Source organism: Ahaetulla prasina, chromosome 3 (genome assembly GCF_028640845.1).
Source record: "Ahaetulla prasina isolate Xishuangbanna chromosome 3, ASM2864084v1, whole genome shotgun sequence".
Lineage (NCBI taxonomy): Eukaryota > Metazoa > Chordata > Lepidosauria > Squamata > Colubridae > Ahaetulla > Ahaetulla prasina.
The window spans coordinates 115,051,864-115,069,991 of record NC_080541.1 but is presented as its reverse complement, the minus strand read 5'-3'; the positions used below and the strand labels follow the sequence as shown (position 1 = coordinate 115,069,991).

Here is an 18,128-nt window from a genome sequence, read left to right as displayed (position 1 = left end):
ACATACATACATACATACATACATACATATATATATATATATATATATATATGTTTTCTGAGGTTTTCGCGGGTATGTATGTAGGTCTTTGGTTATTCGAGTTTTCTCCCGCGTAAAATTGGAAGTGTCTTGGCGACGTTTCGACGAAGTCTCTTTCGCTTCTGGGAGCAGAATGAGCAGAATGAGCAGAAGCACGAAGCTGAAGCCTGAAGATGACGAATGAGACTTTGTCGAAACGTCGCCAAGACACTTCCAATTTTACGCGGGAGAAAACCCGAATAACCAAAGACCTACATACAAACACCCGCGAAAACCTCAGAAAACAAATATATATATATATATATATGAATAAAACTTTTTAACACCATGTTATTATCTTGTCTTCACCCTACCCCTTTAGTCTAGTCTAGTAAAATCAAAGTTTTGCCTATGGTTAAAAAGTAGTGCCAATGGCATTAATAATATAATATCCATACCTAAGACACAAGGAGACATATAAAAGCCATTTTTCAGACCGGGATCATCTGGCACAAATGCATCCCCTCCACACAGGACTTCTGCACCCTAAAAAGTAAAACAGAAGATAATGGCAGAAAACCACAATGCATTTTACATATAATTAGCAAAACTTTGCCAACCTATGCAGGAAGGTACCAAAGCTTGAGTGTATATAATAAAACACTAGACTGGACAGAAGGTTCTTTCTCTTGGTGCAATATCACTCTTGGCAATAGAAATGAATCTTCTCCTATCACATAATGTCCTATAAGTGTTTGAAACCCAAATAGATTGGATTGACATTTCACCAATGGAAGAAACATGTGACTGACATGTTTCATTTTCTCATGTTTACTAAAATAGAATAAGCTACTTCAAAATATTTATGATCAGGATACTCAGCAGATTGCCTTCTATATTAATCTAAGTCAGTGCTTTTCAACCTTAACAAACAGTGGGCTTCAACTCCCAGAATTCCCTAGCCAGCATGCTGTTTTGTACAGTGCCCAGAGCATGCTGGTTGGGGAGTTCTGGGAGTTCACCCGTCTTAAACTTACTAAAGTTTAGAGTTAAACTTGCATCCTCTTGCCAGCTGGGACCTATATAATTCCAATTGTTGCTTGCTCTTGTTTTCCTTATTGGCTATTGATAAGAGTCAACACTCTGAAGGGAAGCAATGGCTGATAGGTACCGTATATACTCGAGTATAAGCCGATCCGAATATAAGCCGAGGCACCTAATTTTACCACAAAAACTGGGAAAAACTATTGACTCGAGTATAAGCCGAGGGTGGGAAATGAGGCAGCTACTGGTCAATGTAAAAAATAAAGATAGAGCCAAGTAAAATAACATGAATATTTATTTGAACGAAAAACAATAAAAGTGCAAAAGGGGGAAGGAGGATTCCCAGCTTTAGAAAATTTAGAACTACGCCGCCTTTGGTATGACCTGAGCATAGCTCATAAAATTATCTGCTACAATGTACTTCCTATCAATGACTACTTCAGCTTCAACCACAACAATACACGAGAACACAATAGATTCAAACTTAAAAGTGAACCTCTCCAATCTAGATTGCAGAAAATGTGACTTCAGTAACAGAGTTGTTAATGCCTGAATGTGCTACCTGACTCTGTGGTCTCTTCCCAAAATCCCCAAAGCCTTAACCAAAGACTATCTAGTATTGACCTCACCCCATTCCTAAGAGGTCTGTAAGGGCGTGCATAAGAGCACCAGCGTGCCTACCGTCCCTGTCCTAATGTTCCCTTTAGTTGTATTCCTTTATGTATTCAATTCATGCTTATATTTATATAATTATTTAATATGTATTTGACAAAATAAAATGAATGAATGAATGAATGAATAGAATAGAATAGAATAGAATTTTTATTGGCTAAGTGTGATTGGACACACAAGGAATGAATGAATGAATGAATGAGTGAGTGAGTTACTTCAACAACATTGTCTCACAGAAATTGACAATACAACTGCAAGCATGAAAATGAGTCCTCCTTTAGCTTCCAAGGGACCAGGGTGCCTCTGAAGGTCAGTGCTCTAAGCACTAAGAACCCAGCACAAATCTAAGCCTGTATGCACACCAATAGTGAAAATACCCTGCACAGTGTCTCTTGGCAGAGAAGGTTAATTTTCATAGGCGTTGGGGTGGCTCTTTTTTTTTTTTGGCAGGGCAATAAGGGTCTCTAATATCATTAAACCCAAGTGTGAGGAAAAGACAGCAGCTAAAATGTTAAGGCCAGTTGTGTGACCTTCTCCAATACAGTTGGCCTGGCTGTTTGCCAAAACTTAAAACACCCTCCCATCCCCTCCTGCTAAAGCTTCTTTCTTAAAACAATTGTGGTCTTTGCCTTTCATTGTGCCAATCGACTTTAGAAGTCTGTGTGTGTGTGTGTGTGTGTGTGTGTGTGTGAGAGAGAGAGAGAGAGAGAGAGGGAGGAGGAGGAGGAGTGCAAAGGGGAAGGAGGATTCCCAGCTCTAAACAAAGGGGAAATCCCGGAATGCCAGCGAAAGGTGGTGCTCACGTTCCTCCTCCCTTGCTCAAAAGCCCCAACATGATATTGGAATTGGATGCCATTATATACCTGCTGAGGGGATAATTTGAATAACTTGAAAGATATAAAAGCTCTAAACATATTTGTTTAAAAATCTAAAATCTATACTTAAAATAAATGAATATAAAGTAATAAAGTTCTTTAAAGTTGTAATTCACTTTGCTGCTGAAAAGAAAAGAAGCTTAACACCTTAAATGGTATTTATTAACTGAAATATCATCAAATCAAATATATAATGAGGTATATTATAATGACCTTTGTTTTCAGAAAGAAGCATGATGGAAGTTTTTCAATAAAGGGGAAATATAGAAAAACTTAGTGTCATGCTCATATATCATCTTTACAGATGTTGTTAACACTATACTATGGCAGCATATGATGGTACAATGTTTCAATCAATTTCAGGATGAAAACTCATCAATGAGGAGGAGGAGTATAATTTATTAACCTTGTATGATATCAGTTTCTCAAGGACTCTAGAAGGACCCGAGGAAGAAATCTCTGCCCCTCCCACTTTCCCTTTCCAACCCAGCCTTCCAAGGGGACCTTGAGGAGAAATCTCTGCCCCTCCCACTTTCCCTTTCCAAGGCAGCCTTCCAAGAGGACCTCTCGAAAAGAGCGAAAGCTTTCTCCTGGCCGTTTACCACCACCACACCCTCCACGCCGCCATCCTAGGAGGGGAAGTTCAAGGACCACATCGATGGCACGAGCTCAGATTGCCGGCTGGGGATGATGGGCGCTGCAGTGCGATCTCGGAGAGACTAGGGGAAGAAAGAATGACTGTTTCCCACACCCTAGGATTGGGGAAAACATTGACCCCCTTAGTTGCGGGAGAAGGTTGCGCTTCAAAGCGGTCGCCTCCATCCATCAATCCATCCTTCCTTCCTTACTTCCATCCATCCATCCATCCTTTTTTTCCCAGCGAGCGGTGCGTGTGTGTGACATGCAAGCAAGACGCCTCACGGGCGTGTGTGTGTGTGTTTGTGGTGGGGTCTCGTCCCAGCCACCCACCCACTCGCTCCCTTTCCCTCTTGGGCGTGGGCTGTTCCCGTTCGCCTGGCCTCCGTCCTCCGATCTCCTGCGCTGGGAGCGGCGAGCCAGCGAACGGCCGGGCACCGCGGACTTTGGCAAGGAGGAAGGTGGGAGGGCGGAGCTGCCGGCTGTGGGGGTTGAGGCGTGCAAGAGGAGCGTGCGTGGAAAGGCCTTTTTGTGTGTGTGTGTGTGCGTGTGTGTGCGCGCCTGTGTGCCCTAGGGAGGGAAGCGGAGCTGCCGGCTGTGTGGGGGTTGAGGCGTGCAAGAGCGCCTCCCCCTCTTCCTCCCCCCCCGCTCCTCTTCCCCGCCCCTCAACCCCACCATCCCCCACCCTCTCCGCGCGTGAAGGTCACCTCCTCCCTCTTCCAGGTGGCGGCGGCGGCGGTGGCTCCGGCTCCGGCTCCGAGCGGAGCGCCACAGCCGGCAGCTCCGCTTCCCTCCCCCCGGTCCCAGTCCAGCGAGCGGTGGCGACATGCGGCGCGCTCGCTTTCACCGTTCGGCTGGATTGGGCTGCTTCAGGTCAGCGGCGGGCGGGAGCCGCCAGCCTTCTCGGCCGACGCCACCGTTGGAAACCCTCCTCCTCAGCCGAGAAGGCTGGCGGCTCCCGCCCGCGCGCGGACAGCCAAGCCGGTCCCAATCCAGCCGAACGGTGAAAGCGGAGCGGCGCCGGCATGTCGCCACCGCTCGCTGACTGGGACCGTGGGAGAAGCGAGCTGCCGGCTGTGGCGCCCGCCGAGCCGAGCCGCCGCCGCCTGGAAGAGGAGGAGGTGACCTTCACGCTGAGAGGGTGGGGATGGTGGGGTTGAGGCGTGCAAGAGGAGCGTGGAGGAAGAGGAGGAGGCGCGCCTCTGCACGCCTCAACCCCCACACAGCCGCAGCTCCGCCTCCCTAGGGCACACAGGCGCACACACACGCACACACACAAAAAGGCCTTTCCACGCCACTCCTCTTGCACGCCTCAACCCCCACAGCCGGCAGCTCCGCTTCCTCCCACCTTCCTCCTGCCAAAGTCCGCGGTGCCCGGTTGCTCGCTGGCTCGCCGCCGCCTCCCAGCGCAGGAGATCGGAGGACGGAGGCCAGGCGAACGGGAACACTGCACCACCAGGGCTTCCCGCCAATGCACAGCCCGCCAAGTTTGCGCCGTCCGCCCACCAGACACGGGAATGGGGCCGGCCTGGGGCGACAAATCCCGCGAGACCTCGGCGGGCCCGCTCCCGTCCCTCCCATGGAGCCCGTTCGGTACCCCCTCCTGTGCGGGGTTCCCGAAGACGTAGACTCGAGTATAAGCCGAGGGGACGTTTTTCAGCACAAAAAACGTGCTGAAAAACTCGGCTTATACTCGAGTATATACGGTAAGTTGTATTGCTTACACACTTAGAAAGGGAGATAGCAATAGAAATAGATAGTTATATACAGAGGTGGCCTTCAGCCAGTTCGGACTGGTTCGAGTGAATCTGTTGTTAAATTTTTACACAGTTCAGAGAACTGGCTAATCACACCACTGGCTGCCCCCCTCCCCTCCCCTTCCCATTACTCCTTATCTCACTTCATCTGCCTTGGCCACGGCATAGCAGCTGCTGTTCTGTGGCTCCCTTACTTGCTAGCTCGCTTGCCACGATCATGTGGCCCCCGTAGCCCAGCCCACTTGCCTGCCTTTGCCCTGGCCTCCCCCACGGCCCAGCTACCTACTGAGCCTTCACCATTCTCCATTGCCTCCCATGTGGCCCAGCTACCTGCCTGCCAGGTGAGCCTTCCTTTGCTTCTTTGCCAGCATGAACGGCCTGTTACAGGCCAAAATGGAGGGTCCCTGGGCCCGATCTGCCCTCCCGCGCCTCTTCCAGGCCTTCCTAGGGCTCTCCTGGCCTCTTACAGGCTGAAATAGAGGGTCACTGGGCCCAATCCACCCTCCCCAACCCCATTTCCCATGGCTTTACTGTACTTACTTTTCAAAGAGCTACAAAAGAGGGTGAGCCACCTGGCAGAGAAGCCAAAGTCTTTTATTCAGAAACCGGTGAAGCTGTAAGAATGTGAGATGTAAGGAAAACAGCTTTCCCCATCTGAATAAAAGACTTCAGCTTCTCTGCCATGAGGGCCTGCAGATTTAGTTTTTATCCAGTCTGTGTTCTGACCTAGGCTCCCTTAACAAGCAGGAGGCAGGAATTACTGGCAAAACCTCATTCACAGTCAGCAAGGTTTTTTCAAACAATTTTTCAAAGGACTATTTCTCAACACACTTTTTCTCGTTTGGCAAGCTGCCATGTAAATTTGCAGTACAAGGCAAAACTTGGAACAGAGTCTCTCAGAGTCATGGAATGAACAAATTGTTTCCTGCAAAAGCCCACTCCCTGTTTTTTCCTCTTTTATTTCCTATGGGGGGGGCAATTATTTCCAAGATGTGGCCTTACTCCCAAGTCGACCATGTTTTCTTAATTGTTCTTGTCTTGTCTGGCAGCTCTGTGCATGCACATAGTAGGAATGGGCTCCAGCTGCTCCACTGCCTCGCTGCTGTCTATCTCCCTCTCTGCCTCCGATGCAGAGCCCTTGTCCAAGCTTTCCCCAGCCCCCAGGATTGTCCCAAGTTCCTCCCCAACCTCCTCACTTTCAGACTCTGCTGCCAGCTCTGCTGGCAGGCCACAATAGTCTGGACAAGCTTAGCTTGGGCCCAGTCTGCTGGCTGCTGACTGGCTAGTTCAAATGAGCAGCTTCAGGGATTGAGGTGTGGCAGTCAATCAGCAAGGGCCTTGCCAGTTCAGCCCGATGAGACAAAGGAAGCAACCTCCCCTTTGATTGGCTGCTGTTGCTGCTGCCTCAAGCAGGAGGCTGCTATGGCCCAGTCCAGGCCTAGGCCTGCTGGCCAAATGCCCCAGCCGAAGTCTTTTGCTCAGAAGCTGGTGAAAATGTTTTTGTTAGCTTTCACGTTCTTACAGCTTCACCATCATCTGAATAGAACACTTTGACTTCTCTGAAAGTGGGTCAGCCTCTTTTGGACCTCTGGAAAAGTAAGATCTTCAAAAAGTAAGTAATAAAATAAATGGCATGATTAACATTTCCATTATTTTCAGTGGGAAGTAAAGGTAATTTAAGTTAGCATGAATGTAACCTATTAAGATTATGTTTAAAAATATAAAAGAACTATATGTTAAAAATTTCTCTGATCTGCAACTAAATGTATCATTTTAGCAATTTTTGACATAAGATTGCCAGATTTAAAAATTCTGAGTATTTAAACATTTCACGGAAAAGTCTTTTTATAATGCTACTATCAAGCATTGTACATTAGGCTTGTCAATTTTTTTGTTTCTGATCAGATTGCATTTCACAATGCTTCAAGTGTATAAAGGCTTATTTAGTTATATTAACAGAATAGATACCAGTAAAAATTATACATTTACAGCAAAAAAAAAAGTAAGTAATCCATGGGAAATGGCGTGGGGAGGAGTAAGTGGAATCTGAGATGCTAGCAAAGCAGGGCCAGTCTGTGGAGACCCAGGGGAGCAGGATGGGGTGGGTGAAACAATTGTGGGGACTCCAGGGGAGCATGAGGTATCTCAGTGGATTGGGAGAGGCCTTGGATGGTCTGCTCCAGCACTAGCTGGAGCACATGCTGTTCCCCAGCCTGAGATACCTTGTGTGAATTTAAAGACCTGCACATTTGATTAACATTGGTGAAAGCAGGGAGTGATTACGTTCATTTAACGTGATTCAATCAAATGAATCCCCAGGTTACAAATCTAATTGGCAGGCTCTATTACATTTGTAACTGGAGGATTACTTGTATAATGAGAGTGAGGGAGGTCTCAGGGAAGTCCTGCCTTAGCACCACATGAGTCCTGTGTCATGCCCACCCAGTTACATGCCCACCCAGCCACACCTACCCAGCCGGTCATTAGGGCAGAGAACTGGTTGTTAAATTATTTGAATCCAACCACTGGTTATATACAAGCCATTGTGGCACAGTGGTTAGGGTGCAGTACTGCAGGCTACTTCTGCTGACCTGGCTGCCTGCAATTTGGCAGTTCAAATCTCACCAGGCTCAAGGTTGACTCAGCCCTCCATCCTTCCGAGATGGGTAAACTGAGGACCCAAATTGTTGGGGGCAACATGCTGCCTCTAAACTGCTTAGAGAGAGCTGTAAAGCACTGTGAAGCAGTATATAAGTCCAAGTGCTATTGCTATATATGAATATGGAATGGGAATGAACATTAAAATGAAAACAGGTCTAATAAATGTTCTTTTATATATTTATTAGAACAGAAGTAAAATCCCTGGCTAGTTTTGATTATGAGGGCCCAATAAATGAGGACATAGGGTTTTTTATTATTGTAAGCTCCTAGAGTTACCCAGATAAGATAGGCAGACAATAAATTTTATAAATAAATATATTTATAAAACTAATAGACCAGACCCCTTCCCTATTGAGTTTAAGTACACACACATTCACATATTATACCTATTTATTCCTTATCTATTTATTTATACTATAGGGGATTAGGCATTTTGTCAAGCTGCCTCTGATTATATCTAGGAAAGAATACACCTTGACTTCATTTGCAAACAAAGAAAAGTACTTTTACTAGATACATCTTGATTGCAGCAGTATAAAGTTGAATCTGAGACAAAATATGGCTAACATTCCAAACCCCCGCTGTTACTCCCTCCTCTTCCCAAGAGGTCATCAGGTCTGGTCCAATGCCAGCTCCTTCTCGGGGCCCCGTGGTAATCTTCTTCCGCAGGTCTCTTGCTGTCAATCAAATCAGGAATGCAATGTCCGTTGAGAGTTCGCTCAAACATTCCTGTTGAATTCAAAGCATTAATCTCCCCTCCCCCCTTAATTATGTCAGACCGACACTCTTAAAGGGCCCTCTCTCCTTACCCTGAATCCAAGAGCTATTTACATTACAAATAAAACCCCATGCTATCTAACAACTGAATATAAAGAGTACAAAAGATGTGAAGATTGGAGTGGAGGCTGACACATTTATTTATTTATTTATTTAGCAGTATTGAATGAGAATAAAAAGAGTTGAGACATATTTTGCCCCTTAAAATCATCTAAAGCCAAAAAAGGTTCCACTGCTCATTCAGGTAATAGCACGACTCTACCAGCCACATGAGTTGAGTCCTACAGTCAAAACAGCTTAAGTAAACGTGCATGTTTATTTAACATTACTGACTTAAATTTGGTGAATATAGGTTGATGAGAGGTACACCACCTGACTATAAAAAAAATTCTCTATGGTAAATGCTGCTCAAATCTGACTTCTTCCACAATAAGAGATAAAAACACTAAGATCTACCATTAAGCATGACAAATTTTATTCCAGATGTGGTTTGTGCTCATTGTTTTTAGTAACCCAATTATAGTTGGTTAAACAGATGTGCCCAGATCAGATAGCTTTTCACTGGATAGTCATAAACTTTTCAGACACAGAAAAGCACCTTTGTTCTATCTTGAATACTTAGTTTTGCATATAATACATAATATGATGCCTGTATGATGTTCTAGCACCTCATGTGGCAGATGAGTGAAGTGTTTTCAGTAGCCCAATCCCTCAGGATAAAGCTCAGTAAAGATAATGCTCACCTGCTCCTTTGCTTGTTTAACAAAACTCAAGACTTTCTCCAGGTGTGCTTTGTTGATAAGTGCTCCCATCCTTGTATCTTGCAACAGGGGGTCACCAATTTTGATGTTCTGAGTCTGTTTCACAACTTCTTTGATGAAGGCTTCCAGGACTGCTCGTTGTACAAATACCCGGGTACCATTGCAGCAAACCTGAGGCACAGAGACAGGCTTAAGAAAGGGCCCATTTTCAGAATTGACAGGCTCAGAACTAACCTATAACTACCAACTTACAGATAGTTCTCCACTTATGACCACCATTGGATCCAGAATCTCAGTCACTGAGTAAAGTTTTTAAGTGACCCACACAGATTGTTAAACAGAATGCCAGGGAGAAGGCCTGGGCCATACAGGTGTGGTGGGGCAGGGAGAGGGCACAGGTCTTCCACCACACTCAGGCCCTACCCCTGCCCCTGCCCCACCAGGGAGAATACCCACAAAAACAATGGCGTTTGCTATAGTTTTCACTAGATCTGAGGCCTGTTTCTCCAGTGGGCTGAGACTTTTCACTTCTTAGAGGGGGAATCCTTTAGCATTCTGGAAGAACAGATCTCAAATCTAGTGAAAATGCTAGCAAATACCACTGTAAGGCTCAGAATGCTGGTGTTCACTAATGTTTTTGCCTCTGAAGATGTGGGGTGGGGTGGGGTGGGAATGCTGGCATTTGAAATCTGGTAAAATTCTCACTGTACAGAGGAGAAATCCCTCAGCATGCTGGAGGAACAGGCCTCAAATCCAACATTCCCTCCACTTGCAATCTTCCCTGACGGCTTCTCCAATGTTTTTCTGGGGAAGCTGCCAAAGAAGATTTCAAATAGTGATCATAGGATACTTCACAACTGGTCATAAATGTGAACAAATTGCCAAGCACTTGAAATACGGTCATATGATGCCAGCAGTTGTGATGCAACATTTTACAATGGTCAAGTGCATACAATGGTCAGAAGTACAAAGCACCCATTCAAAATTTGTCATGCTTGCAAACAATCATTAAATAACCGATTATAAATTGAGGATTATCTGTACTGACGTTTCTGCATTGATTTAATATCTCTTTGGAACAGCAATCAGTAATAAATATCAGTAAGTCAAATCAAATCAAATAATTATACATAAAGTCTGTGAGGAGTGAATAGAGAAGCAGAGCCTCTTCTTGAACAACAAACATTACAAGATAATACCAGTCCTGAAAAGCAATGAACACTGAAAAATTTGGATCTTAGAACACAGCACAAGTTTAGGCATTTCTCCTCACCCAGAATGAAATAAGGAAAAGGTTTGTGGAATGGTAAGGCGCCAATTTTTTTCTTAGAGATTCTGATAAACATTTCTGCATTACAATATTTTACAAGATATAGCAGATTTCTTCTCCAGGTATGGAACTTAACTGGACTTCTTAAAATGATGTAGTCAGATCCACAGCTTCTTCCCTGTTAGATAAAAAAATGCATACCTCACCCTGGGTAAGGAAATTAGCCATGAGGGCTCCTTTCACAGCATTATCCAATACACAGTCAGAGAAGATAATGAGGGGAGACTTTCCTCCTAACTCTAAAGTAACAGGTTTGATCCCTTTGGCTGCAATTTCCATAATCTATTGGGGAAAAAAAACAGAACAAGATGTAGCAGCTAACACAGGCAATTATATTATCTTTCTTGGTAAGTGCAGAGCCTCAACTAGAATTTATTGAATAAAGATTCACCTCAAATACAAAATTACTGCTCTTTTTCAGTGAATTAATCAGGACATAGGTAGTGCCTGGTGAACATTTCCAAGCAGTTATCTCACATAAACAGTGGTGGGATTCAGCCAGTTCGCATCACTTCGGGAGAACCGGTTGTTAATTTTCTGAGCAGTTTGGCGAACTGGTTGTTGGAAGAAACCATTAGGGCAGAGAACCGGTTGTTAAATTATTTGAATCCCACCACTGCACATAAATATGCTATTTTTGCTATAAACACCCAAAGCTATGCTATTAAAGTAGAAATGGGCCTTTATTCAAGCTTTTTTGATATGAATATTAAGAATGTTTTTTCTTCTAATTATAATGAATATGTTTTATTTGAACTGTATTTTTATTGCTATTTTGACTATAAAATGCTGCCAGATGCTTCAGCACAGAAAAAATAACTTATAAATACATTGAGTAAGAATTACTGGATAATTTTTTACAGGGATGAAATGTAAAATTTGTTACTACTGCTTCTGTGGGCATGGCTTGGGGGGTGGGTGGGTAATGTGACTGGGTGGGCGTGGCCAACTTTTTTTTTAACTTTTAAAAGCATTTTTAAAAAATGCTTTTAAAAGCCTCTGATGATCAGGCAACTCAGCTGGGATCGCCAGAGGAGCCTTTTAAAAGCATTTTTTCTACAACCTCTTCAGCTGAAGAAGTTGTAGAAAAAATGCTTTTAAAGGGTTCTGACGATCCAGCTGACTTGCCAGATCACCAGAACCCTTTAAAAGCATTTTTTCTAAAACATCTTCGGCCAAACAGGTTGAGAAAAAATACTTTTAAAAGGTTCAGATGATCCCAGCTTCATCAGAAGCTTTTTTTTTTACTTTTAAAAGCATTTTTTCACCGAAGAAAAAATGCTTTTAAAAGTAAAAAAAAAACAACCTCTGATGATCACGCGGCTCAGCTGGGCATGTGGGGGAGGGCAGGGATTTTTGCTACCGGTTCTCCGAACTCCCCACCGCCATTGCTACCGGATCTGGCAATCCAGGAGCATTTCACCACTGATTTTTTTACCAACATGCAATTCAAAAGTAGAATCTGGAATAAGAAGTGATCTTCACATTTCCAAAGAAGACCTTGTAATTTCAATGGAATACATGTAGACCTGGCAACTGGCAAATATGTAAACTGCAGAATGAACAGGTCTACCAGCCTTTCAAACGGGCAAAGCAACTCTTCTAACTGAACTTTGCATAGTTGCATGTGTGTCAATAAATTGCCAAGTCATGGGAGAAGGGACAAATTGCATCAGGACTGCTTCAGAAATCAAACATTTTTAAAAACTTTATTATTCAATAGTGACAGCACTTTATATGTATGTATGTATGTATGTATGTATGTATGTATGTATGTATGTATACATACCTTAATACCTGTGGGCACACTCCCCGTGAATGAGACTTTGGCCACATCTGGGTGCTGGCACAGGAATTGGCCTGTGGCAGCTCCACCCTGCACCACATTGAAAAGTCCCTTAGGGACACCAGCCTTATTGTAGATCTCTGCCAGTAGCACAATAGAGATGGGGGTGAAGGGAGAAGGCTTGAAGACCATGGCATTACCTGGGTAGTCCAATTCACAAAAATAAGAATGGAGACACATTTTCTGTCTAAAAAAGATCTACATCTACAATAAAATGAAAGAGCAATACTGAAGAAAAAATGTTTCAGTCCAGCTAAGACAAAGTCATACAGACTTTCATTATATCCATCCCACATATGTTTTGAAGCTAAATCAATGCCCTATCACCCAAAACCATTGGTCATACAGAACTTTCAACCAGCCATTATCCAAAATTAGGTACGCACGCCCCTTATTTCCTCTATACCAACCACTACAGAACTTAAATGCAAACTGATAAATGCAAGAAGCATTGTAAACAAAATGCCTGAATTTCTCCTCTTGTTAAATACTGGTACATGCGACATTATATTTGTATGCGAAACATAGCTGAACTCATCCCTCCCAGACTTCATCATTTCAGACAGAGAATATCATGTTTTCCGGTCCGATCGCGAAACCCACAGAGGAGGTGGAGTGGCTATCTTTTACAAAAAGTCACTGAATTTAAAAAATATTCAAGTTGCACATAAACTTGCTCTTCCAGAAACTATTGTCTGTGAACTGTCCCTTAACATCACACTTTGCTTCTTGCTATGCTACAGAGCCCCCGACTACGACATCGCACATGCGAACATGTTAACCACACTACTAACATGGGCTGTCTCTTGCCATTATCCTCTCATCTTCTTGGGAGACCTCAACCTACCTCTTATTAATTGGATAACAAACGAATGTACAACTGAACCCATCCATACTACCCTTTACAATGCTGTTACAAATCTAGGACTTGATCAACTAGTAACTAACAATACAAGACTCAACAACTGCCTTGACCTCATCTTCTGCAACAACTCAAACTCAATTTATGGACTACAAATAAAAGAACCCTTTTCCAACAGTGACCACAGCATGATAGACTTTTGTCTCAATACACACCCTTACAATAATCTCCATAATAATGGTATACCAAATTACAATTTCAAAAAAGCCAACTATGATCTTATAGACACCTATTTCTCATCTCTTGACTGGCAAACTCTATTCTCTAACTGTACCACTGCTGAAGACCACTATAGCGTTTTCCTACTTGAAGTCAACCACACCACAAACCACCACCAAAATCAGGAAAAACAAATTACCCATTTCAATAAAAAAGCTCCAATCCAAAAAAAATTCCCCTCTGGCAAAAAAACAAAACTGGCTATGTAGCCAACTTTAAAAACCGCTACAAAAATATATGCCACCAAAGAAAGACTGAATGCACCAATTACTACATCAAACAAGAAGAAGACCTTCTGCACACAAAATCCAATTGCACTTTCTATAATTTTGTAAACAACAAACTTAAAGACTCGAGATCCATCCCACCCCTAAAAAGACCGAACGGTAAAGAATGTAATGATGAAACAGTTAAAGCAAACCTCTTTAACACATTCTTCGGCTCAGTCTTTGTTAACAGTAATGGCTCATACCCAAAATTCCCCAGTCGTACCAACAATGATTACAGTGATCTAACACAAATAGATTTCACAGAAGATAATGTTGAAAAAGCCCTTCGCAGACTGAAACCATCTCTATCTATTGGACCTGATGGTCTATGTGCATTCTTCATAAAAAAGCTTTTCACTATTATAGCAAAACCCCTAAGCATAATCTTTGAAAACTCTTTAAGGACCAGCTCCCTTCCCAAACTATGGTCACTAGCCACGGTCATCCCTATCTTCAAAAAAGGAGACCCCAGCCTAGTTGAAAATTACAATTTCTTTATGCTACATCACCTGCAAAGTAATGGAATCAATCATCAACAAATCCATCACCCTCCAAACAACCTACTCTCTAATAAACAATTTGGTTTTCAGAAAAAAATTATCCTGTCATTTACAACTTCTTCACTGCAAAAATATATGGACTACAAATCTTGACCAGGGCAATGAAATAGATGCAATTTACATAGACTTCTGTAAAGCTTTTGACTCAGTGGTACATGACAAACTTCTTTTAAAACTTAAATCCTACGGCATCTCCGGATCCTCCATAATTGGATAACAGCATTCCTGTCAAACAGACAACAAGTGGACAAAATAGGCAGTGCCCTATCAAATCCCGCTCCTGTCAATAGCGCAGTGTCCCCCAAGGCAGCGTTCTAGGACCAACACTCTTCATATTATACATTAACGACCTCTGTGACCATATTATAAGTAATTGTGTTCTCTTCGCCGATGATGTTAAACTATTTAACACTACCAACAATACGGCTACCCTTCAAAAAGACCTTGACTTTGTGTCGGAATGGTCAAAAATATGGCAACTCCAAATCTCAACCAACAAATGCTCTGTCTTACACATTGGAAAAAAGAATCAGAACACTAAATACAAGCTTGATGGACATTACCTTGTAGATGACCCTCACCCCGTTAAAGACCTTGGAGTTTTCATATCAAATGATCTAAGTGCCAAAGCCCACTGCAACTACATCGCCAAAAAGGTTCTAAGAGTTTTAAACTTAATCTTGCGTAGCTTCTTCTCCAGAAATATTACACTACTAACCAGAGCATACAAAACATTTGCAAGACCAATTCTTGAATACAGCTCGCCTGTCTGGAACCCACACCTCATTTCGGACATTAATACAATTGAGCGTGTCCAGAAATATTTTACAAGAAGAATTCTCCACTCCTCTGAATACAACAAAATACCTTATGCCACCAGACTTGAAATTCTGGGCTTAGAAAATTTAGAACTCCGCCTCCTTCAGCATGACCTGAGCTTAACTCATAGAATCATCTGTTACAATGTCCTTCCTGTTGAAGACTATTTCAGCTTCAGCCACAACAATACCCGAACACACAATAGATTTAAGCTTAATGTGAACCGCTCCAATCTTGATTGCAGAAAATATGACTTCAGTAACAGAGTTGTTAATGCCTGGAATGCACTGCCTGACTCTGTGGTCTCTTCCCAAAATCCCCAAAGCTTTAACCAAAGACTATCTACTATTGACCTCACCCCATTCCTAAGAGGTCTGTAAGGGGCGTGCATAAGAGCACCAACATGCCTACTCTTCCTGTCCTAATGTTCCCCTTGATTGTATCCAACTCGTATAATTATTTCATGCTTATACTTATATATATGCTTATATGTCGTATAGTTATTTCATGCTTATTTTGTTGTGACAAAATAAATAAATAAATAAATAAAATAAATAAAAACCGTACCTCTTGATTTTGCTGTTCATAAGTTCCAGCCTGGTGATTGGGTCCTGATAAAACCTGACGTGAGGAAAAACTTAGCTAAGCCTGGGACAAGTCCTACCAAGTTCTGCTGATCACTGAAACAGCAGTCCATACTAAAGGCCACTACACCCGTGTAAAAGGACCAGTAGAAGAACTTAGAGTGGCAAGTGATTCCTGGAGAAGACCCACTGAGAATAAACATTTCCAAAAACTGATGTGGTCATTGTGGTATGAATGGGTTTTGTTTGTGATTTTTCTCATTGCAGGAGTAGCAACTTTGTGGTCTTTTGGGCCTGAGTGGTGGCCTATGTTATTCAATCTGAAGATCCCAAAAGAAGCTGTGCAACTTCACACTCTCCAGATTGTGTTGGTTCTATGATTGTAACTGTATCACTGTATTATTGTTGTGATTGTGAACTAATATACTCCTGTGTCATTGATGGGTTTCAAATTCTTTTACTACTGGTGGGAATAGCTTGGTGGGTGTGGCATGGCTTGGTAGGCGTGGCAGGGGAAGGATACTGTAAAATTTCCATTCCCACCCCACTCTAGGGGTGGGAATAATGGGTCCTTGAGTGGCTCAGACAGCTAAGACAGTCTGTTATTAACAGCAGCTGCTTGCAATTACTGCAGGTTCAAGTCCCACCAGGCCCAAGGTTGACTCAGCCTTCCATCCTTTATAAGGTAGGTAAAATGAGGACTCAGATTGTTGGGGGCAATAAATTGACTTTGTATATAATATACAAATGGATGAAGACTATTGCTTGACATAGTGTAAGCCACCCTGAGTCTTCGGAGAAGGGCGGGATATAAATGCAAAAAAAAAAAAAACCTCCAGGGGAAGGATATTGTAAAATCTCCATTCCCTCCCCAATCCAGGGGAACGTTACTGCAAAATCCCCATTTGCTCCCAGTCAGCTGGGACTTGGGAGGCAAAGAATAGATGGGGGTGGGGCCAGTCAGAATTTTTATTATCAATTCTCTGAACTACTCAAAATTTCCGCTACCAGAACTGGTCAGAACCTGCTGAAACCCACTTCTGGCCTGTGGGGAATAATGGGACATTTGATTGTGGAAATGTGCAAGGGATTGCTCCCCATATTCACATTTATATATATATATATATATATATACTATACCAGAGAATTGGGGCATTGAATCAGATCAACTTTTTTAAAAAAATTTGTATTTATATCCCGCCCTTCTCCGAAAACTCAGGGCGGCTTACACTATGTTAAGCAATAGTCTTCATCCATTTGTATATTATATACAAAGTCAACTTATTGCCCCCAACAATCTGGGTCCTCATTTTACCTACCTTATAAAGGATGGAAGGCTGAGTCAACCTTGGGCCTGGTGGGACTTGGCAGTAATTGCAAGCAGCTGTGTTAATAACAGATTGTCTTAGCAGTCTGAGCCACCAGAGGCCCTGAACACAGTAGTCCTAGGACATATTTATAGAAATATGAAAATATTTACAGATCCCTCACATCCTGAACATAAACTGTTTCAACTCCTACCCTCAAAACGACACTATAGACACTGCACACCAGAACAACTAGACACAAGAACAGTTTTTTCCCGAAGGCCATCACTCTGCTAAACAAATAATTCCCTCAACACTGTCAAACTATTTACTAAATCTGCATTACTATTAATCTTCTCATCGTTCCCATCACCAATCTTTTTCCACTTATGATTGTATGACTATAACTTGTTGCTGGCAATCCTTATGATTTATATTGATATATTGACCATCAATTGTGTTGTAAATGTTGTACCTTGATGAAGGTATCTTTTCTTTTATGTACACTGAGAGCATATGCACCAAGACAAATTCCTTGTGTGTCCAATCACACTTGGCCAATAAAAAATTGTATTCTATTCTAGTGATATCATAATCCCTGAAGATATAGAATGGATTGATTTAATGCAATGGTTCAATATTTGGGATTAATTTTCTTATGCATAGGACTAATACGATGAGATTATGATAAGTGTGAAAAATCATATTACACGCAAGGATGTTTTCTTCACTTACTGTCACTTTTCAGTCTGGAATTAATCTGACACAACTAGTAACCTTATTTGAAAATATAACTAGACTGAGTGGGTTATGGATGGATGTGGTAACTCTTAATTGGCATGCTCCAGATGGCTTATATTGGATAAATGGAAAATTTGCCTATGTGTAATTGCCTATGGTACCAATGGTACGAAGCATGTATATTAGGAGCTGTGAAACCTATTTTTCTTCCTTTTTCTACTGCCCATACAACAAGGTGACCAACTGGGTGTACCTGTTTATGAGGAAGTAGGCCACAGAAAGATGACTGGCCTCCAGAAAGAATAATTCACGTATATGAACCAGCCACCT

General features: G+C 42.6%; 1 protein-coding gene across 1 annotated transcript; it reads right to left on the bottom strand.

Annotated features, from left to right (window-relative positions):
• Positions 1 to 381: 381 nt before the first annotated feature.
• On the bottom strand, positions 382 to 12,909 carry LOC131196386 (4-trimethylaminobutyraldehyde dehydrogenase-like). Its single transcript, XM_058179162.1, has 4 exons — positions 12,321 to 12,909; positions 10,673 to 10,813; positions 9,184 to 9,372; positions 382 to 564 (listed from the first exon to the last, which is right to left on the bottom strand). The coding sequence occupies exons 1-4, from the start codon at positions 12,555 to 12,557 to the stop codon at positions 397 to 399; spliced, it is 735 nt and encodes a 244-aa protein (XP_058035145.1). The 5' UTR covers positions 12,558 to 12,909; the 3' UTR covers positions 382 to 396.
• Positions 12,910 to 18,128: the final 5,219 nt, after the last annotated feature.